The sequence below is a fragment of the Thamnophis elegans genome, chromosome 1, assembly GCF_009769535.1.
Source record: "Thamnophis elegans isolate rThaEle1 chromosome 1, rThaEle1.pri, whole genome shotgun sequence".
In the NCBI taxonomy this organism is placed as follows: Eukaryota; Metazoa; Chordata; class Lepidosauria; order Squamata; family Colubridae; genus Thamnophis; species Thamnophis elegans.
In genome coordinates this window covers 172087207-172110057 of record NC_045541.1, presented here as the reverse complement: position 1 = coordinate 172110057, position 22851 = coordinate 172087207, and the positions used below count along the sequence as shown (strand labels likewise).

At 41.1% G+C, this 22851-nt stretch overlaps 2 protein-coding genes across 2 annotated transcripts in view; both read left to right on the top strand.

The window, feature by feature from the left end:
- The window catches only part of MAU2 (MAU2 sister chromatid cohesion factor), a 32868-nt gene extending 18851 nt beyond the window's left edge, over positions 1–14017 (top strand). The window contains exons 13-19 of the mRNA XM_032214531.1: positions 388–471; positions 1196–1245; positions 3408–3485; positions 4861–4972; positions 7337–7427; positions 9280–9407; positions 12132–14017. Coding sequence (XP_032070422.1) covers positions 388–471; positions 1196–1245; positions 3408–3485; positions 4861–4972; positions 7337–7427; positions 9280–9407; positions 12132–12206 — 618 coding nt within the window. The 3' untranslated portion in view covers positions 12207–14017. The remainder of the gene's footprint in view (positions 1–387; positions 472–1195; positions 1246–3407; positions 3486–4860; positions 4973–7336; positions 7428–9279; positions 9408–12131) is intronic.
- Positions 14018–17919: 3902 nt separating this feature from the next.
- GATAD2A (GATA zinc finger domain containing 2A) overlaps positions 17920–22851 on the top strand; it is a 123878-nt gene continuing 118946 nt past the window's right edge. Inside the window, exon 1 of the mRNA XM_032214013.1 lies at positions 17920–18475. The gene's annotated coding sequence lies outside the window, so the exon portion shown is untranslated. The remainder of the gene's footprint in view (positions 18476–22851) is intronic.

The window sequence follows — 22851 nt, the reverse complement described above, 5'->3', positions numbered from 1 at the left end:
CATATGTCTGCTGCTATTATTAAGGCATCCATGTCACCGGACTTGATTTCTGAACTGTTTTTATGACATTCGTTAAGTGAATCACATGGTTGTAAATTGAATCCTGCAACTGTTAAGCAAATACACTCTGAATGGGCATTGTTTGCCAGAAACCAGCCAAAAAAAACAAAAACAAACCACCCCTATATAGCAAATCTCTGTCACGTGACCCTGGGAAGCTGCAACCGGTCATAAATGCAAGCTGGTTGCCAAGTCCTTAAAACGTGCTCATGAAACCATTAGGGGGCAGATGTAAACAACCAGACGTAAATTGAGGACTTCCTGTAAGAAGGAAAATGCTTTAAACTTTTTTTTTTCCTGCTTATATTTGTCTGTTCTGTGCTGTAGCTCACCACCCATCAAGAATTGTGGGCTTTTATCGTGACAAACTTGGCAAGCGTCTATATCAGGGAAGGAAACCGGCATCAAGAGGTAAATGTCTTGGCTGAAGAACTGGAGTTTAAATGAAATGTGAACAGTTGGTTATATTACATAGGCCAGGGGTCGCCAACCTTTTGGATCTTGGAGACCACTAAATTCATAATTTTAAATCCCGCAAACCACTAATGATTTTTTTTAAAAGATAAATAGCATTTAGTGCAATATTTAAAATGCAAATAATTTTTCTGTGGGCCGCCACCAAAATTTTCTCACGGACCACCAGGTGGTGACCACTGATAGAGAGCGCAACAGAGGGAAAGCAAGCGTGTACTTTATCCATGTCGTTTTTTAAAAAGTCATTTCAAGATGTTCTGTAAACAGCATCTTTTTTACGGCTTCTTCTAAGCTTACATCTTTGGTCTTCTTCTAAACCACAACTTGTAAAACAATTACAGATTTGCATTAGTGCTGCTCAGAATTTAGCACACTATTCTAGTTGTGAATAGAATGTTTTTATTTTATTTGCATAAAATATGAATCGTGTGAAATCGTCAGAAGCCAGGCAGGCGGGTTTGTAAATGTGGAAATCCTTTCAGTTTGTAAAAAAAAATGTATCTGAAAGACAATTTTTGGCTTCCACAGACAACCTCTAAGCCCAGGAAGCCTGGGAGAATATTCACATGATAAACTGCTTGGGTCCAACTGCCTTTGTCCTCTATAACTGTAAATGTGAATTAAAAGCTAACAAACTTCCTCGTGTCTTCCTCCTCTCCAGCTTTATAGCTTGTTGGAAAGGATAAACCCAGACCACAATTTTCCGGTGAGGTAGGTAAATCAGTAATTCCCCTTACAATATAATATTGTATAAGCCATATAAAGGCATTATATTGGATGGCTTGTAATGATTCTTCGGTATCAGCAGGGCTTTTAACTGTTGTGGGATTCTGGTGAAACTCTCTGTTTCACGACGTTTTTATATGCCAGGAATTTAAGATAGGCAATTTGATCAACATAACTAATAGTAGTCCCAGTGGACATTTAAAAGAGTTTAGCATGCCTTGTCAACCTGCACTTCAACCCCTGTCCTTTTTAGTTTAGTTATTAATTGCATTTACATCCTGCTTTTCAAAGAACAAGAAGTGAGGTACACATTCTGGTATGAAGGCATAATAAGGAAAGAATAAAACTGAAACCTGAATAACCTGAAACAATAAAACTGAATAATGGAGTGCGCAGTCTGAAAGGTTGTGTTTAAATGTGGTGCTTCATAGTCCACTTAAAATCGAGAGACTGCCTTCCTAGTGGAAGACGTTCTGAATAGGCCTTAGAAACTGACCTGAGGGCTTGGATAGTTTCAGAATTTTAAGGCACATTAAAGCAAAAGAGATGTGAGTAATTTGACAGGAAGGTTGTGTGACAATCAACAATTGTTGTTCATTATTCTACTCTTAGTGGCATAGTAATTAGAGTGTAGTACTGTAGGCTACTTCTGCTGCCTGCTGGCAGCCTGCAATTTGACAATTCAAATCCCACCAGGCTCAAGGTTGACTCAGCCTTCCAGGCTGGTAAAATGAAGACCCAAAATTGTTGAGGGCAATAGGCTGGCTCTGTAAACCGCTCTGCTCTTTAAAGAGAGAAGGCGTAGAGGCTGCCTGTGTTAAACGGTGCATCATAATCAGGCTGCAGGCCCTGAAACCCACCAATTTTTGCCTCCATTTCAAGTTTTTCAAAAGTTTTATTGACCTCAAAGCAAACCTATTCCAATTGGCTAGACAGTTCTATTTGAGGTTTGAACTAGTTTAGCAGCCTCCAAAACATACATACATACATACATATATACATACATACATACATACATACATACATGTCCTTTGTCCTCTCTGACGTTGCTTGTTTTCTTGCAGCTTTTTCATTATTGATGATGTTACCTTGTTTGGGTAGTGAAACGTCTGCAAGAAAACAACTAAGCTCAGAGAGCACCAAGGACCCCTGATTTTAACCCCGAGCTACAAATATTCACTTTTATATATGCATGCATACATAGATTCATTATCAAATTTTATATGGCTATTCATCTCATAAAAAGTGATTGTGGGAGGCATTCAGCAAAATGATAAAACGCTAAACATATTTTTTTTAAAAAACTTTTAGAAATGAGCTATGAGGCTAAGAGACACTCTAGAGCAGGGGTTTCAAACTCGATTTCACAGAGGGCCGCATCAGGGTTGTGTTTGACCCAGAGCGCCCCGCCCGCCGCCCGAGCTCCTTTTTTACTAGCAGAGGGCAGCAGGAAGTTGTCATGGCTGAAAATGGAGACTTGGGGGGGGGGGGGCTGTGTGTGGCCCTCCTGAGCTCTGTTTTATCTGGTAGAGGCATTGTGGGCTGGTCCTTCGCTCTAAGTACCCCGCGGGCTGGATCCGGCCCGTGGGCCTTGATTTTGAGATCCCTGCCCTAGAGACGCTTCCTTTAGTGCCATCAGCTGCTTATGGGCAGCAGCCTGCCTTGTCTAGACTGATGCTGTGTGAAGATTTCAGCCATGTGTGAAGATTTTAGTTGCCATGAAGGATGTGATGTAATGTTGACAGCTGCAGGTTGTGGTAGGTAATCTATGTGTTAAAAAGAGATATTACCATAAGTAAAGATGATCTCATTGAACCAGCAAATACATACTCGACTGGCTAATTTTTTTCTGGCCTTCTCTTTACATGTATCAATTCAATACGAATCCATATTTCTAAATCCAGCACTTTATAGATGTTTTGTAGAATTATACACAACCTTTGTGGGCAAGTCTGACAACAACAACAACAACTATTAATATAATATTATGATAATAATGTTTGAAAGCAAGCCTAAATATTTTGAATAGTGTATCGGTCGATAGGGGTTCCTTGATAATATAGAATTGGCCAGTTGGAAGCCGTGATTTCCTCCTTGGGCCATTAATGCTTGCTTACCTGCCTGTGTGTCTGTTCTGTCTTCTCCAGCTCTCACTGTCTTCGAGCTGCCGCTTTCTACATCCGGGGGCTGTTCTCCTTCTTTCAAGGAAGGTACAATGAAGCCAAGTGAGTCACCAAGCATTTCTTCTTTTTAGTGAAAAGGCAGGTGAAATGCGGGATTCTACTCAGTTGCACTGCTGTTTGATAACAGCAAAATACACTCTGTTAAGACTCTGCTTTACCTAAGCAGGAAACTGTCTTTTTGTACTGAATCATCTGAATGAGAGCTCTCCCATGATCAAGTTAAATGTATGGACGCCAGCAAGTCCCTCTTTCCCTGCTCTTGTCATCTTGAGAGCTTACTTAGTCCTCCCCAGTTTCAGCGCACAGGTAGTCCTCGACTTATGAACACAACTGAGCCTACAATTCCTGTTGCTAAGCCAGTCAGTTAAGTCTGTTTTGTCCCATTGTCAGGCCTGGAAGCCATCTTTTGCATTGGGCCTTCCGGCCTGCCACATTTACTGCTGTGGGAAAATGGGAGGGGGGGATTATATGCAGTATGGGAGCTATAGAGTCATAAGAACATTCCTTTCTCAGAGAGTCAAGGACATCTTGCCCTGCACCTGGAGTGGTGTGACTGGGAGGCATCTTCAGTTGGGATAGTGCCTGAGTGGGCCATGTGACGGATATGTGGGGGCTGGGCAGGGACTTGAACTTCATTTGGGTGGGGAAAACCCGGAAGCTTTCAGATTTAATATGACATCTCTAATAAAATGGACCTTTGAGGAAACGCAAGCCTCGGAATCGTATTTCGTTGGGGATGTCATGTGGAACCCAGACACCCATTTTATGACCTTTCTGGCCACAGTTGTTAAATGAATCTTTGCAGTTGTTTAGTTAGTAACACAGTTGTGAAATGAATCTGGCTTCCCCATTGACTTTGCTTATCAGAAGGTTGCAAAAGCTGATCGGATGAGCCCAGGACACTGTAAGTGTCGTAAATATGAATCAGTTTCCAAGTGTCTGAATTTTGACCACATGACCATGAGGATGTTGCAATGGTCATAAATGTGAAAAACAGTCAAAAGTCACATTTGTTCCAGTGCCGTTGTAACTTCAAATGGTCACTAAACTGTTGTAAGTCGAGGACTACCTGTAATCTCTGTGGTTAGCAGACAGCTGACTTAATTGCAACTGAATAAGTATAAAAATTAAACATTAGTAAAACTGAATTCTGTTGAGATATCCAAGTCCATTATTGAAGGGATAAAATGCCTCCAGGCCACTACTTCACTATTAGTGCTGAGTTTGAAGACCTGTAATAAAATGAAAGCAACTCAGCTACCTAAAGCTTCTTTAAAAAGCAGAGTTATAGATACTACGGGAATGTCTAGATTGTGCAAATGAGGTGCTGAAGTAGTTGCTGGAAGAGGCCAGTTTTTGGCTAAACCTCTTACATCGCCCAAAATGTTTTCTTTCTTTTAATCTTTTGTTTTGGTAGACGTTTTTTACGAGAGACACTAAAAATGTCAAATGCAGAAGATCTAAACCGATTAACAGCATGCTCTCTTGTTCTTCTGGGTCACATCTTCTATGTGTTAGGGAATCACAGGGTAAGTCATAAATCCTTTTCAGTGGTGTTGTTTGATACTTCCCTTTTTTCCTTTGCCAATGAAATAAAAGAGTGTGAAATTAATCTTAAGGCAAAATTTTGCCAGTGTGCGTATCAATGGGCTGACGGGTGGTGATGGTAGTCATATGATGTGCTGGAGAATTTGTGGCATCTGTAGTAATTGAATCTTCAAATTGTGGTTTGTTTATTTGTTAAAGTCTGGGGCAATCGCATAATTATAGATATCAAAAAAATAAACTCCAGGCGCTTTCTGAAAAATACTTGTAACTATAAATATTCCCATTCTTTCCTTCTTGTAAAATGCGAAAGATTGATAATTGCTGTATTTCTTTGCTATGCACTAAATTACTCCAACAACACTGCCATTTATCTGCTTATTGTAAATGGTGCCCTGAAGTGAAGTGTGAACTTGCAGGGAGAAATTAATTACAAATAATCCTCATTTAACTACCACAATTGAGACTAGCAACTCCATTACTAAGCCAGACATAGTCACTAAGGGAAATATCCCGAAATCGCACCGAATTTACATCAGTGCCACTGTGGTCATTAAGCAAATCCAATCAGGGATTCCAGCACGAATCCAAAATCAGGGGCTCCAGCACGAATCCCAAAGCTTGGAAGACTAAACCTCTGGTCCCAGTGACTGACCCAGATTGTATCCTGCAACATTATCCTGGGACACATACATTTTCCTTTATTCATTAAGCAAATCACCCATGGTTGTTAAGTGGGACATTGCATGATTTTGTGATGCTACTGCCAGCTCCTTCATTTACTTGTTGGATGTAAGCTGTGAAGCTAATGAATGGCAATTATATAACTACAGGGACGCTGCTGGTATTGTAATTTTGACAGTAGTTGTGAAGCTACTTTTTCAGCACTGTTGTAACTTCAAATGGTCACTAAACGGGACAGTTGTTAAACAAGTATCTACAATGAGGTTATTTAAGTCTTGTTGCAGTTGTTATCTCCGTGCATGGCCTGCAGGACTTGGGAGGTTAGCCTTGCCTCTAATGATTTTTGCTGCATCTTTAAATGTTATGTAGCGACAAAGAAATAATAGAATCATTGCTGAACATTCAGTAAGAGATTATCCATGATGCCCTGTCTTGTTTCTTTTAGATTTTCTTTCAGACAGACAGTAGAGAAATGTTTGAAACAGACTCGATTGATTCACATCAGACAAACCTTTCTGAAAGAGGCTGTTTCTTACTCATTTATGTATTTAGATAAAACTTCATTGAAGGGAAAAATGCATTATTATTTTCTGGGGGGGGAGGGCAATGAAGGCAGTTGTCTGAATAGGGCATTTTATTTTATTTTTTTAAAAACATTTATATAGTCACCCAACATATAAACAGCTCTTGGCTTCTCCCAGTCAAAAGTTAAAACAACACATAAACTTTAAAACTAAACATATTAAAACATTAAAAGTAACAGAAATCCGGTGCCAAGTCAAACTTCTAATGTGCAGGAATCTAATGCTATCCCAAGACTTGGGGGGGAAGAGCCAGATCTTCAAAGCTTTATGGAAAGCTAGGCAAGTAGAGGCCTGCTGAGCTTCAGGGGTCAAAATGTTTCATAGGGCAGGGGCTGCCTCGGAAGAAAGCATGCTTCCCATCAGATTATTATTATTATTATTTATTAAATTCGTTTGCCATCTGTCTCGCTGCAAGGTGACTCTGCCATGGCAATATTTAGGGGAAGGGACTTGGAGTGTGCTCAGCATAGGTAACCTGGCTGGATGGGTAGATGGCCATCCAGATTATCTGGTCATCCAGATTAGGGAAAGGTGGTCCCTTGGATAACCTGGCCCTGTGCTGCATAGGGCTTTAAAGGTAATACCCAGCACCTTGAATTGCACCTCGAAAGAAATCGGAAGCCAGTGCAGCTCATGCAATGAAGGTGTCACATGGGCCTTGCCTTCAGCGAGAGATGCATTAAGTATAATGCCCCAAAGGTGCTTTTTTTTTTTTCAAAAGGCAACTTGGACTTTTTGTTTTTCCTTTAAAGATGTCTCGCTTCTCATCCAAGAAGCTCCTTCAGTTCTGACTCAGAAGAAGCTTCTTGGATGAGAAGAGAAACGTCTTCAAGGGAAAACAAAGCCAGTCCAGTTGCCTCTTGAAAAAAGCTCCTTTGGGACAATCATGATTTGGATGACTTGAGAATCTCCATAGTTACTAACTATAATATGATTACCAAGAGGTTTGTGTTGATTGGTGACGGTGCCCTGCAAAGTCGTGTTTGATTTGGTTGTGGTGGTCCCAGTCAGTGAATTCAAGGGAAAATGACCACGTCCATTTTGCCATCTTTGTTTGATCAAGACCCCTTTTGTCTCTAGGAGAGTAACAACATGGTAGTCCCAGCCATGCAGCTGGCCAGCAAGATCCCCGACATGTCTGTGCAGTTGTGGTCATCGGCCCTCCTGAGAGGTCAGTTAATTCAATGGATCATAATACAAGTGTTTGTACATTGTGATAAACTATGGTTTCTTTAAAGATTGAATAAACCACAGGAAGCTGGGTTGAACTACATGCTAAGACATGAACCACCGTTTGCAAAACACCAGGTTTTGGTGTTGGCCAGGTTATCTTACATTAAGACAGATAATTGGCTTTGCTTGTCAGAAGCAGGTAGTGAAGAGCCAAGGTGGCGCAGTGGTTAAATGCAGCACTGCAGGCTACTGCTAGATCAGCAGGTCAGCGGTCAAATCTCACCGGCTCAGGGTTGACTCAGCCTTCCATCTTCCGAGGTGGGTAAAATGAGGACCCAGATTGTTGGGGGCAATATGCTGACTCTCTGTAAACCGCTTAGAGAGGCCTGAAAGGCCTATGAAGCGGTATATAAGTCTACTGCTATTGCTACTGCTATTGAAGGTTACAAATGTTGATCACATGACCACAGAGTGCTGTGACATCACAATTATGAGCCAGTTGCCAAGTCCCCAGATCATGATCACATGACTGCGGGAGCACAGAAGACCACTTGTGAGTACCACTCATTCAGCACCAACTTTGAATGGTCGCTGAATGAGTGGTCCTTAAGCAAGGAGCATCTGTAGTTTGTTTTCCATTAAATATCATTTTTGTTTCATGCAACGTACTCCGCACTCTTATACCTGTGTCAACTTGACTATTCAGAAATAGTTTAATCATAACGTCATCTCAACGTAACTCAGGAGATAATAGCTTAGTATAAAAGTCTTTGATTATGATGCTTGCTCTGCCTTTATCATCATGTACATTTAGAAAATCAAGAATTCTTTTTGCAGAAATTGAAAGTGTAGATAGTTAAATAAAATGGATTTAGATTCCAAAGTTCTACTACTTCCTTTAAAAACAAGTTATATATTGACTTTTCTAATTCCTGATGCTTTTAATAATACTTATTTATTATTAGAGCCAGTTTGGTGTAGTGCAGAAGTGGGTTGCTGCCGGTTCAGCCAAACTGGTGGTAGCGGCGGCGGGAGGCTCCACCCACCTGCCTGGTCGCTTCTGCGCATGCGCAGAAGTGTCACAAGCGCATGGGGGAGCGCGCCCGAACTGATAGTAAAGAAATTGGTAACCCACCTCTGGTGTAGTGGTGTTATATACCTGCCCTAGAAACCAGGAATGAGGTCAACCCAGCCAAACTCACAGGGTTATTGTTGTGGGTGGGGAAAACAGGAGGTGGGAATATTAGGTATGCTTGAGTTGACCTAATAGCTACATTTTTTAAAAGGTATGATAACAATATTCAGGTAGTCCTCAGCTTACAACCACAATTGAGCCCAGAATCTCTGTTGCTAAGTGAGAAATTTGTTAAGAGAGTCTTGCCCCATTTTATGACTTTCCTTGCCACATTTGTTAAGTGAATTGCTGCAGTTGTTAAATTAGCAACATGGTCGTTAAGTGAAACTGGTTTCCCCATTGACTTTGCTTGTCAGAAGGGCACAAAAGGGAATCCTGAGACCTTGGGGCACAGCAACTGTCATAAATGTGAGTCAGTTGTCAAGCATCTTGAATAGAAACCCCATGCCTCTGGGGAGGCTGCAATGGTCGTAAGTGTGAAAAACGGTCATGGGTCACTTTTTTCAATGCCGTTGTACCTTCGAACGGTCACTAAGTGAACCGTTGTAAGTCAAGCACTACCTGTAATAATATTCTTCATTAACTTAATAGTATTTAAATTTGTAATTTGTTTGTTTGTGGTTAATTTGCTCCATAGAGGGGGAGGATGGGCTCCTTGCCTGAAAGGATTTGCAACCTAATGTCTCTGTTTCTCTCTCCCTCCTTTGCAATGAAGACCTAAACAAAGCATGTGGGAATGCCATCGATGCCCATGAAGCAGCGCAAATGCATCAGAACTTTTCCCAGCAGCTGCTCCAGGACCACATCGAAGCCTGTAGCCTCCCAGAGCACAACCTCATCACCGTACGTTGGCCACATTTTTTCTTTCTTTCTGGCCCTTGCTTTCTGTATGTCAGGAGTGGGGGAAACAATGGCGCCCTTTTATGACTCGTGGACTTCAACTCCCAGAATGCTTGAAATAACAAGGCTGGTTCAGGTATTCTGGGAGTTGAAGTCCATGAGTCATAAAGGGGGACCATCATTTCCCACCCCTGCTGTATGCTAACCTGAGTGGACACCGTGGGGAAGAGGGTGGAAAAAACAGAAGACCCTCTGTTCCCTAACTGCTCAAATTTAATATGCCAGGTAGTCCTCGACCTATGGCCGGTTGCTTAGCAATCGTTCAGAGTTATGACAGACTTCTCTGAGGGTACTTACTGCCTGTTTCCGACATTCCAGACCTGCCCTCCACCCACAGTTAAGTGATCACACTTCGGCCACTCAGCAATTGGCTCTCATTTACATGTGACCATCTTTTAGAGCGTTTTTGCTAAAATCCAGCATTCATTTCTGATTTTTGACAAAATCGGCTTATAGCAAAACCACTATGCCGCTTAGCAACCAACAACTGCTGTGAAAAAGTCATAAAATTGGGTTTGTCATGTGGATGGGCCCCTTATGACCATGGTGGGCAGGCTCCATTACAGTCATAACTCGAGGACTACCTATATTGAAATCTGTAGAATAGGTGGGACATTGTGGGCATTCTTTTCCTGATTTTTCCACTGGCCTCCTCGTTTTAGGACAGTAAATAGGCTTAAGGAGTACAGAAAGTAGTGGGTGGGCGGTTTGTAAAAGAGCATATTTTTGGCTTTTGATAGAAATTACAATGTCTCTTGGGAATTTTGTTTTGTTTTGTTAAGAAAACAAGCCAAAGCTGTTGATCTAATCCAGTGTTTCTCAACCTTGGCCACTTGAAGATGTAGCCAAGGTTGAGAAACACTGATCTAATCTTTAGATCTTATGTTCTCTTCTGGGCATTAAAACCATCTTACTCTTTTCTCCATTTAGTGTGATTAATCAAAAGGTCTTGACCACAGGCTTATTTAACAACATTTATCTGCTATCCTCCAAAAACTATTCAACTGGGCAGGCCCATATCCAATAAAAAAAGTGTAATCCAGCATTATAATAATTGTAACAGACACAACTTAACATATAGCTCACAAGCAGCAAAACATTGCAAAGCTCTAAAATTCACAAAATGTGAATGGTTTTAGAAGTACTTGGGGGAAGGCTTAAAAATCACAGAATTTATTTATTATTTTGGGATTCTGGTTCATATTTTTTTGAGGGGTGGTGACTGAAATCTCTGCCTGTAGTTGAAAAGTAGTGCACAAATTGAGTAAGTAAGAGACCTCAATCTCCTTTGGGTTTAATAAGCCGCTGAGAATAGCAGTTAGACTTATATACCGCTTCATAGGGTTTTCAGCCCTCTCTAAGCGGTTTACAGAGTCAGCATATTGCCCCCAACAACAATCCGTGTCCTCATTTTACCCACCTCAGAAGGATGGAAGGCTGAGTCAACCCTGAGCCGGTGAGATTTGAACAGCCGAACTGAAGAACTGCAGAACTGCAGTCAGCTGAAGTAGCCTGCAGTGCTGCATTTAACCACTGCGCCACCTCGGCTCTCTAGAAGGGTAGGGTAGTAGTAGAGCAAAGCACGGGTCACCTAGGTATCTGATGTTTGTAAGTTGCCCAGAGTAGCTTCTTAGTGAGATGGGTGGCATATAAATATAATAAGTAAGTAAATATAACCTTGTTCGGTAGAAGATAATACCGTATTTCCCCCAAACCGGGTCTTATTTTTTTTTGCCACCAAAAAAGGAACCAGATATTATTTTCCGGGTTGGGGGGGGATGTCGTCCACTGACACCCCTCACTTGCATGTGTCCCGTCCCCCCCGGCTTCCTTTTTGCTGTCGGAGACCTTCCAAGAGCTTCTTCGACGGCCAGCAAGGCTTTCCTGAAGGCCTCTGCAGCCAATAACAGCGCTCCGGATCAATACAGAACTCTGTTATTGGCTGCAGAGGCCTTCAGGAAAGCCTTGCTGGCTGCAGAAGAAATCTGCTGGCAAGGCAGGTGTTGGAGAGTGCGAGGCCTAGCTGCAACTGTCCAAAGATAAATAGTAGGGCAGCTCCACCACCCCCCATCCCCACCCTAGCTTAATTTTTACCTGTGTGCCCTGGAGTGGGCAGGGTCTTAATTACGGCTTATTTTGGGGGTAGGGCTTATGTTGGGCGCAGGTGTAAAAATCAAGCTAGGACTTACTTTCAGGGTAGGTGGCATTTTCAGGGAAACATGGTATTTATAGCTCAGGGTTGAACTGTGGGGTTCTTTGTGCTCGCTGAGGAAATCCAACTAGGAAACACCATCGATGAGTGAGGTTTGCTCTCTGTTTTATATACAAGTGCCTTGCCCTTTCAGTGTTGGTGGGAGTGTTCCTGATGGTTTCTTGATTGGGATATTGTCTCTTGTTTGATGCTTCATCTGGTATTAATCTGGGTGTTAATCTCTTCTTATCTGGTCAGTCCTAGCCAGCACAGCAATAACAAGAAATCATGGAAATTGCAGTAATTTGCATGCTGCCCATTCCTGTTTCAAAGCTATGCACAAATATTTCTGTAATATGGATTCTTTAAAACTTGATGTTTGTTTTAAAAGCAGCGTTACATTATCAGCTGAATCACCACGCATCAGTCAATAAACGCCATCTACTTCTTTGTTTTTTCTCTCTCTCTGCCTGCAGTGGACAGATGGGCCCCCACCAGTACAGTTTCAGGCACAAAATGGACCTACCACCAGCCTGGCCAGTCTATTGTGAATCGACTGTCTTCACTTGGGAAGAAGACGGAAATCATTTTATACACTTGGCTTTTTTTTATTTTAACAAAAAAAAAAAAAACAATGGGCAGAGAACACTTCTACAAAGCCCTCTAGGAGATGGCATTGAGGTGACCTTTTTCCTAGACCCACAATTTGGCACGGCCATTCTGAGCTCTTTTTTAAGGTTTGTGAGTGTGTGTGTGTGTGTGTGTGTATGGATCACCTAGGTTGCAGGAATGTCTAATGTAAGTAAACGCGCAGGGTTGTAAGAGGCAGCCCTTCCTATTTTTCAGAATTTGGTTTTACGTGACGTGGATGAAACAAGGGCCCCTCCCAATGAGATTTATTTAAAAGAGAAAGAAATCAGCCCGTATAATGAAGGTATAGGGAGGTTGGGATGGAATAGAGAAAGCCATGCCTGCTTCCTTGCTAATTAAAACTGCCCCTGAAAATGCCATGTGCCTATATTTTTATGAAGGCTCTATTGCCCTTTGTATTATCCAGGCTGCTAGATTTGCTTCTTGAGCACACTTGCTCTAAAAATACCTATAGTCGGTGCATCTAAACAGCATAGGCCCCATTCTCTGGCAGTACATGTTCTGTCTCTGTTTTCATGTGTTTCAACCTTAGTGACTCCCAAGATATGTGGGATTTCAATTCCCAGAATTCCCTGGTTAGGGAATGGCTGGCCAGATAATGTCTGGGAATTGAAGTCCAGACATTATAAAATTACTAAGATTGGCAAACACCTGCTCCCTTTGCTTACCTTATCATGGAAAGAACTCATGTGGGAGGCGTTGCCTTCCTTATGTCACTTTAGGGCACTTGGGCTCTGCATTCTTCAGAATAATTCTTCAGATAATTCATATTGGAGCAAAGCTTATGGTAACCAGCCTCTGTCGGTGTTTTAAGTGCCTGTTTGGTTCCTTAAAAGGTGCATGCTTTTTCTCCAGGGTAATCTTTTGGATTTTTTTTCTTTTCTTCACAAGACATATTATCCATCTGGGTAAAAATCATGATTTTTCATTTTTTTTCTTTTCTTTTGGGAAGGCGACGACTTCACCTCTCTTTTCAACTCTTGGGTTGGAAATAAGGACAAATGGTGGCTTGGAAAAACAAGCTGGCCTGATCTGGATTTGTATGATTTGTTTGAGATCAGGCTAGAGACGGGTCTTCCAAGACTCTTAAATTAGAATGTAGAAAGTTGTATTCTGGTGCAGAATTCAGCTTGTGAGAATCACAGCATTCAGGATCTTTTAATAAGAAAGCGTTTAGCTCCTAATAGCTGCAAAGATACATTTGAAATATGAGTCCCATATCATGGACTCAGAATGGGAAGCTTAAACAAGGTTTCCAATGATTGCGGTAGGAATTCTGTGCCCTTAGCCTTCCCGTGGTTAGCAAAATGATCATATATTATGCAAAGTACCTAATTTGGAAGGATTATGCAAAACAATTATGCAAGTGACTGCATAAATCATGTTATATTAGAATCCAGCTTTTCCAATTATTTTTTTAAATTATTATCTTACTTTTAAGGCAGGGACACAACCCTGCTTCTAGTGTGGTGTGGTGTATCAATTTTAAAAGGAGATAGTTTATCTTGTTACTACGGTAGCTCAGTGAGTTCTTAATTATGGATTTTTTAGCACTATTTATCATCCAAAAATTATAACCAATATCCCCTACTCATGCGCTCTTGATATTTTCAGGAATAATGCAATCAGTTCCTTTCTGAAGTAGGCTGATGTGTAAAAAAGAAAAGTTGTTTGTAATGTACCTGGAGAGAAATAGGGGAAGGAAAGTACAGGATAAGCAGTATCTAAAAATACTAAAAGAGGAAGAGCTGGAATTCTGAAACTTTAATTTTGTCTATTATTTGGAAGATAGGTCTGTTTATACCATTCCTTAACAGACCTTGGCAAAAGGCAGACTCCCCCCTCCCCCCCTTCAGAGAATAACAACATGTTATTTCATGTCAGCATAAACCAGCGATGGCAAACCCTTTTCGCCTCGGGTGCCAAAAACACGTGCGCTTGCAATCGGGCACCCACGCATACCCACCCCCATAATTTAATGCCCCCCATGCCGTGCCCCGCATGTGACACCCCCACTGCCTCGCAAATGCGTGCACGGTTTTCTTGGAGCCTGGGGAGGGCGAAAACAGCCTCACCCGCCCCCCAGAGGCCCTCCGAAGGCCAGAAACAGCCCGTTTTCTGACTTCCGGTGGGCCAAAGTAGGTCCGTTTTTGCCCTCTGGAGGGCAAAAAACGGCCCAATATGAAAACTGGAAGTTCGGGAACTGACTTCTGGGTTGCCCATTGGGCCATTTTTCTCCCTCCGGAAGGCAAAAAACAGCGCAACATGCAAACCAGAAGTCCGTTCCCAAACGTCCGGTTTGTGCATTGGGTTGTTTTTCGCCTTCCGGAAAAGGAAGCTTCCCGAGGGCAAAAAATGGCCGTAAATCACAGCCGAAATCAGCTGGCCAGCACATGCATGTGCACTTGAGCTGACAGGGCAACCATAAGCCCTCAGAAATGGCTCTGCCTCTGCCACCTGTGGCACGCATGCCATAGGTTCGCCATCACGGGCATAGACTGAACATTTACTTACTCCTGAAGAATACATTGGGTGTGATTTGCTCCATGTTTTGGATTTTTTTTTTTTAAAAAAAAAAGCCCTGCAAGGGCCCCCCTCGCATCTATTTAGGATTTTTTTAAAAAACTCTGGAGTGCCAAAAATATAGGCTTGGGTTGGTAGGGAAGGTGTCGAGAAGCAGTTGGATTTGTATAATAATTTTACCCTTTAGAATGAGCTGATTCTCCCAATTTTCCCACTGCATCTTTAAACTAGATGTAAATAAATAAGTCAGAAAGCTAGAAGCTTTTTTTATATATATAAATCTTGGGTGAAAATGGATTTATTCTTCCAGTTCTTAATTCAGGGATGTCTGATATCCATATTCCTAGGCTCTTTTCTCCATATATAGTTGAGGGACAGAAGCTATATATTTTCCAATTAACAGATTGTTTCCCCCGCTCTTCCTAAGCAGTGTTCAGCCTCCAGAACAGAATGACTAATGCATTTACAGTCAAGATTCGTATTTAGGAAAGGCTTCCTTTCCTATATAAAACCAAAAAGTAACAAATATTTCTTAACCATAAAGATGCTAGACATGCATCCTTACTAATAAACCTGGGCAGACCTAAGAGGCTTGATCTGAAATGGTCCCAATAGATTGAATCTAACTTTCAGGATGCTAAGGCAGGCTGTCTTTGTTAAAATACACATACCTCATTTCCTTCTCAGCCCCTTCCCAAAGAATATACCCCTGGATACACACTGTCCCATCTTCCTAGAAATCTGCATTTTAGCTCATAGAGGGTGGGCGATTAGATCACTGAACTTGTGATTTTGCACAGTTGAAATGTGGAGTCTGCCAACACGTGTGTGAGTTTTTGCTGTTCACACTTCTGAGACACCTGCAGCTGTTCATTAACACTCTTTATGAAAGTTTTTTTATGTACTTAAAATGTGTTTTAGTAAATTTGTACAGTTTTGTCTTTTAGCCTTTTTTCCAAAAAAGTGTTTAATCTTTCTTAACAATAATGTGTAAACATAAAAAAATGTACAGGGGGAAGTAGAGTTTTGTCTTGTTTTCAGGCTCAATTTTCTTCCTAATCCCAGGTGAGAAAATATCTGTGGGAAGTATCTTTAATTCCACCTAGTGTTGTATGTAGGCCATTTAAAGGCAACAGCTATGTAGAACTTCATCTTTAAAATATTTTTACAATCTAGTTGTACAGATATGCAAAAGTAGAGGAGGAAAAAGAAAGAAAAATGTACTCCTAATTAGAATGGATCTAAAATGCTAATCTTGTGCCCATAATTTGTTTTTGGGTTTCCCCCCCCCCTATCACTTGGCCTGATCAAGATTTGCATACATACTTTTTGTATACATATTTTAGTAGTTGAAAAAAATAGTATTCCCAAATTATGCAGGGGAGAGGAAATAAAATAGTCTCAGGATGCTATCATTACTTCTTTGCATTTAATGATATAAACTTGACAGCAATTAAAAAAAAGTGAAACAAGTACAGGTAGTCCTTGATTTACGGCCACAATTGAGCCCGAAATTTCTGTGAGTAAGTGAAACTTGTATTAAGTGAGTTTCTATGTTATAAAAGGACTAGTTTTTCTTCCTCAAATAATTTCCCTTTATGGGTCAACTTAAATTTCCTGAGAATACAGTAATGGGTTTTGTTTTGTTTTTGCTTTTGTTATCCAATCTTTTATGGAGAAGAGCGGCATCTTTTTAGGCGAGTAAGTTTATGTTGTTTTCCTTAAAATCTTATTCCGGCTTTCAGTTGGGAACTTAAAAGAATGCAACATGCACAAGGAACTTGTGACTTTTGGGCTTTTCTCCATCCTTGTTGCTGCTTTGTCTCCATAAATATTCACCTATCAGTGCAATGTTGATAAACTCAGATTCTTTTGTAGAATGATTGCCAGCTGCCTGCTCATTTTCCAGAAATGCATGGAGAAGTCTGGTACTTTCATCCTGGAGAATAATTTTGTAGTAACCATGGCACAAAGCTATGGTGGCTTGATCCCTTTTTATGACCAAACATCTGTCACTCACCACAATTCAGCAGGAATTCCATTACTTCAAATTCTCATCAGTTTCTTTGCGTTTTGAGATGATACAGGTAGTCCTCAACTTAGCAACAAATTTTGGCTCAGTTGTAGTCATAAGTGAGAAATTTGTTAAGGGAATCACTGCAATTCTTAAATTATTAACACGGCTGTTAAATGAATCTAGCTTCCCCTTTGACTTTGCTTGTCAGAAGATTGCAAAAGAGGATCCTATCATGGCTCTAGGACACTGCAACTGTCATAAATGTGAGTTAGTTGACAAGCATCCAAATGTAGATCACATGCTTTACATTTGTGTGAAACTGTCATATGTGTGAAAAATGGTCCTACGTCACCTTTTTTTGGTGCAGTTGTAACTTTGGTAATTAAATGAACTGTTGTAAGTTGAAGACTACCTGTATGGTAGAAGATGGTTTTAGTAATGATGGAAGTTGTTATTTTTGCACACTGCTAGTATTGCATGTTTCCTGGTGAGCTAGCTACCATCTCTTTTTACAGTCAATCTCAGCAGTATGAAATGAGTTTAGAACACCTCCAATGACACTTTTAGCACTTCAATTTAAGCATTATAACCGGAGGGAATTATATTTTCCTCTTCCCTTTTGAAAAGTCGTTTGGAGTTCTTTTTGTTATAGTTTTAAGGTCGATGATAATTTGGAACCATCTACAGTAGTAGTGACAGGCAAAGAGAGGTAAAATGAAATGAGGTGAATTCAGATTATAGCAATCCTGGCGAGGTTCTGATGGTTCATATCCCGCCTGTTACCCTTCATTGGCTCCTCGTCACCCTCCGAAACTTTTCATTGGTGGAATAACTTTCGGTTGTCAACGAAGTTGGCGAATCAAAGTGAAGGCGAGCCAAGCGGGCGTTGCTTTGTACCAGGCGCAAGAAGATGGAGGCGCTCAGTTGCGGAGGCGGCGCTCGGAAGGAGAGGGTGGGCGTGGCCCAGGAAAGGACGAACTCCGAGGCACAGGGCGTGGCTTGATGAGTGGAAGGCTGACGTAGAAGGAGCGTTTTTAGGAGGAAGGAGGCGTTTTGACAGACGGGGCACCCTCAAAGATACGTGAGAGGGGAGGCGTCTCCGCGCAAGCCCAGCGGAGGAAGAGGCGTGGCACCCAAGAGGGCGAGCGAACCTCTGAAGAGGCGTGGCTTCAAAATGGGAGCGCGGAAGACGACGAAGAGGAGGAAGAAGAGGAGGAGGAGGAAGAAAAAGAAAGAGGTGCCGGCGGTCCGCTGCCTCCGCGCGTGCGCAGATGCTCGGCAAGCCAAACGCAGGGAAGCGCCTGAGGAGATCATTGAAGGGGGAGAGGGGGCGGGGCGTCGGCTGGGCGCGAGACTGAAGTTGCTTGCCCGCCTTTCCCTCCCCCCCTCCGTCTTGAAAACGCTCCCCCTTCTCGCGGCTGGCCCTCGCGCGTGCGTACTCCGCTCGTGACCCCTCCCCTCACGGCATCCCCTGTAGTCGTCCGCGTCGTCCTCCTCCTCCTCCTCCTCCTGTCAGTGGCCACCTGAGGGAGCCGCTCTTTTCCTCTTCCCCCATCCCCCCCCAGCCAGGCCCGGCCCGGCCCTGTGAGTTGGAGAAGAAGAAGGAGGTGGCGGCGTCGACGACTTGAGGTAGTGAGGGAGAAAAGGGAGCGCCGAATAGGGGCTGAGGGGGAGAGGGGTGGGTTTGTTTTTCTTACTACCGTCGTCGTCAAAGGGGAAGAGTTTCCCCTCGGGTGTTTAGATCCCCCCCCCCCCCAATGTCTCTGGGAAAGAAAGCCGTGTGATTGACAGGGTTGGGAGAGGGGTTCTCCACTGAGAGGAAGAGGCTTGAAGTTGTTTTGGGGCGGGGGGAGGGTTACACACACATTTTGGGATGGGGGAAAACATTTCGAATGACGGTACTCATTTTAAAGCGCGGCGCGTCTGGGCCCCTCGGCCCATAACAGACAACTTTTGTTGACTTTAATTAGCGCTCGGATGGGCGACCATCCGGAAATGCTCCTCGGGCTGGAACATTGAAAAAGGTGGTGGTGGTGGTGGGAATTCGTCGTGGAAGAAGGCGGTGCCAAACTACTTCCATATTGTTGACAAGAAATTACTACATCAGAGGTCCCCAAACTTGCCAACTTTTAAGACTTTTGGACGACTACATCAGAGGTCCCCAAACTTTAAAACTAGTGGACTTCAACTCCCAGAATTCTCCTGGCTGGAGAATTCTGGGAGTTGAAGTCCACCAGTCTTAAAAGTTGCCAGGTTTGGGAACCTCTGTATTATATAGACTCTCAGTGAAGTCACCAGGAGAGTCAAGCTCAACTTGGATTAAAAAAAAAAACTTTTTCTTAAAACACTTTCAGATAGGTGTCTTTTGACTCTTATCTGATTACCACTGGTGGCTGGGGGACAATTACAGTCCAGATGCCAGAAGTTTAGTTGAGTGGCTGCTTGTTTGATTGTTCCTTGGTTAGTACTTTTTTTTTTTTAGGATTTTCTATTGGGAGGGTTTAGTTGCGCAAAGAGGCGCAACTAAACTTTTCTGACCTAACTTTCTGACCTCTTCGAAGAGGGAAGGGAGATATACTGTATTCTTCCCTCTTCGATCAGTAATGGATATATTGAGAAATAACTCTTCTGCTTGATGTTTTAAAAAGTGTCTGGTGAAAGAAAAATGTACATTGGTGGAATTTTATTTATATGCAATCCCCACCTCCGTCTGGAGGGACTTGAGGCAAGTTTTAATAATTATAGTATTTAAACACTACTTGTTACTACTTGTTTTCTTAACAGCTTGTAAAAAGCATTTTAAAGAAATATCTGGTTAGTTCGAACAACTGCTTCTTTTGTAGTAGTCTGCCATTTTTTAAAGTTAAGAACATATTACCAAAAAGAGGATACTTTAGCTCTGAAATTTAAAATTGATAGGGTGTGTGGCTTAAAACTTAAACGTGCTCACCTATTGCTTTAGAGTATTCATACAGAATGAAGGGAATTTACAGGACTGTGCCCAAATTGTGGAAATAGAGATTAAAGGATTTTTTTAATAACTGTTGATTCCATTGTGTTGCATGTTAATACTAGATTCCAGAAGAAGAAAAAACTTCAATTTCTGAGTCAGTGAGAGGGTTAATGAATAATTTGATCCAGTCAGCTAATCCATAAATAGTTAAGCTTGCCTTAAATCAGCCCTAATAATATACTGAATAATTTCATCTAGTCAAGACAACACCTAAAACCAATCAGTTGACCTGTTTTGCATAATCAGTCCTCCAAGAAAAAGAGCTGTAGAGAAAGAGTGACTGGGGAAAAAAAGGCAGCTTTGTTACAGAATTCAGGTGCTAAGTCCTGGCAGCACAAGACACACTGATTGGCTGTGATGGTGGATCATTTTTTCCTACCTGACCAATGGAGGAGGGGCTAGTGATGGGCTGGAGAATTGCCAGTATTGTCTTAGTTCAAGGGATACTAAACATTTCTTCAGGAAGATGAATGAGAATGTTGTATATGCTAATTTTTGATTGAGCTGGTAATTGTACGTTGGGACAATCGCCATTAAGGAAATCTGATTGGATTAATATTACAGAAATAAGGACTGATAAATAATGAAAAATTGAGAGATTTTTTTTATCCTTACAGCTACTTTAGCAGAAGCTGAGGATAAGACAATGAAGAAATATATGCCAGTAGTCTGTGAAGAAATTAATGTTTGAAAGTTGACTTTGGCATAATTTGAGGAGAAAAGAGGAAGCTGATTGATCTCAGTCAAAATCTAATTTCTAGCAGAGGGAATGGAAGCTTATTACAGCAGGTTGTTTCTTTTGCATAAGAATATGCAAGTTTAGGGGAAACTGTATAAAGGAGCACCAGAGTGTATTTTTGCAAGGTAAAATTGTATTTAATCTTCTGGCTTATTCCTGTTAACTCCCTTGAGAGCTAGTTTAAGAAGCTCATGGGAATAGTTGGAAGAGATGCCATTAAATGCAAAGTGTCTTTTGGGAGGTAATTGCCTGTGCTTTCATGGTGAATGTATTCCAAGTGCATCAAAGTTTGTAAGGATTAGGGCTATTTAGGTACCAGTATATTTCATGCATTTAGAACGAAAAATGGGATGGAGTTTATCTGCCTGGAAGAAAAGACAGGTAGCAAAATGACATTCAGGAACATGAATGGAAATGCTAGGAGCACTAATAACTATGAAGGGAGAAAGAAAGGTAAGTACTCCATATGCGCACTAATGGTTGAGCAAAATTGGGTGTACACATCATGAAGTATAGAAATTGTGGCTATTGGGCATTTTGGACACACAGACACACGGAATTGGGCAGAGTTGACTTAACTGAAAAATTCTTTGGAAAATGAAAAGAAGGGTTGAGAATGTATCCAAGGAATACAAGGAATTTGATGTAGAACATGTTACTGAGAAATAAGCTTTGTAAAACAGATTTACCTTGAGTCAAGCTTGAATTCTGGTGATTTCATAGGAACAATGAATAAATTGGGGGGGGGGGGAGAATATTGTGTTTCAATGGGGAATCTTTAAAAGAAGAAAAGGCAGTAGTTATAAAGCCATTTTTCTTGTTTCTGGAATATGATGTTTATGGACAAAATAAACTTATTTTAAAAAATCAGCCTAAGTGGTTCCAGGAGAAAATAGTTTAGAGATACTTTGATTTAAAAAAATATAATTCCAGTAGTTTTGAGAATTCAAATTCTTCATTTAATGAATACAATCTCTACTGTGAATGGCTGTGAAATAACCATTGGATCAAATCTGGATGAGAACTGTAAAATCCAAGGAATGGTTAACAACATCCCCACCCATTGAGTTGTTTCTAATATAGCTCTGGAAGTGAGACATTTCCTTCCTTTTAAATACAATGACAGGGATGGGTCTTCAGGTGATGAGAATGCCCTATTTTTCAGGTTATTCAGCTGGGACATTCTGGGGGCACCAAATTTGGAAATAATTCTCACTCATTTTCATACCCATTACCTTAAAGTAATGTTCTTATGAGAAAGAACATTTTCTAAGTGAGATCTAAGACTTCTTAAAGGATGCTAGAGATATACCTTTTCATGTTTTTTTTAAATTATGTAACTTTATTAAAATATTAGAAAAACAAAAAACAAAAGTGCAGAAAAAAGAAATATAAAGAAATGACATCTGATTTTCTTTTGCAGCAGTTATGAATATATCCTCTTACTGTATAGGAAAAAATAATTACAGGTAGTCCATAACTTACAACAGTTCATTTAGTGATGATTGAAAGTTAAAACAGGCTAAAAAAGTGACTTATCACCATTTTTCACGTTTAGAACTGTTGTATCCCTGTGGCCATGTGGTCAAAATTCAGATACTTGGCAACTGACTCATTTATGACGTTTGCAGTGCCTTGGGATCATGTGATCAGCTTCTGCAGCCTTTTGAAAAGCAAAGACTGGGGAAACCAGATTCACTTAACAACTATGTTACTAACTTAACTATGGCAACAAAAGTCGGAAAATGGGGTAAACTTCACTTCACTAATGTTTCACTTAGCAACAGAAATTTTGGGCTCTAATGTGATCATAGATGGAGGACTACCTGTAATTTAACCATAATCTGTATTTTTCCCCTAATCATCAAATCAAAAATTTCAGGTTTTTTAGTTTCACACAATGTCAATAAAGGGTTTCCAATCAGTATTAAACTTGCCTTGTCTCTAATTAAATCTATCCTCACTTTCTTCATTGTGAGTAAAGCCAAATATTTCCACCTTTAATAGTCTTGCTTCAGTTGTCATAAAACCAAGAGTTTTCCTTCTTCTCAATTGTTTATCCATCAGTCCCAAAAGAAAACTTTCTGGTTTCAGTTATTAATCCTTAAATTTTTAGCTATATGTAGTTGAGTCTCTTTAAAAAAATAAGTTGTACACTTCTGAAAAACAAAAAAGTCAGAATGGTTATAAAAACCTCCTTATTCTTTCTCCAGAACAAATTTAAATTGTGGGTAAGGATATGGGAGGGAACAA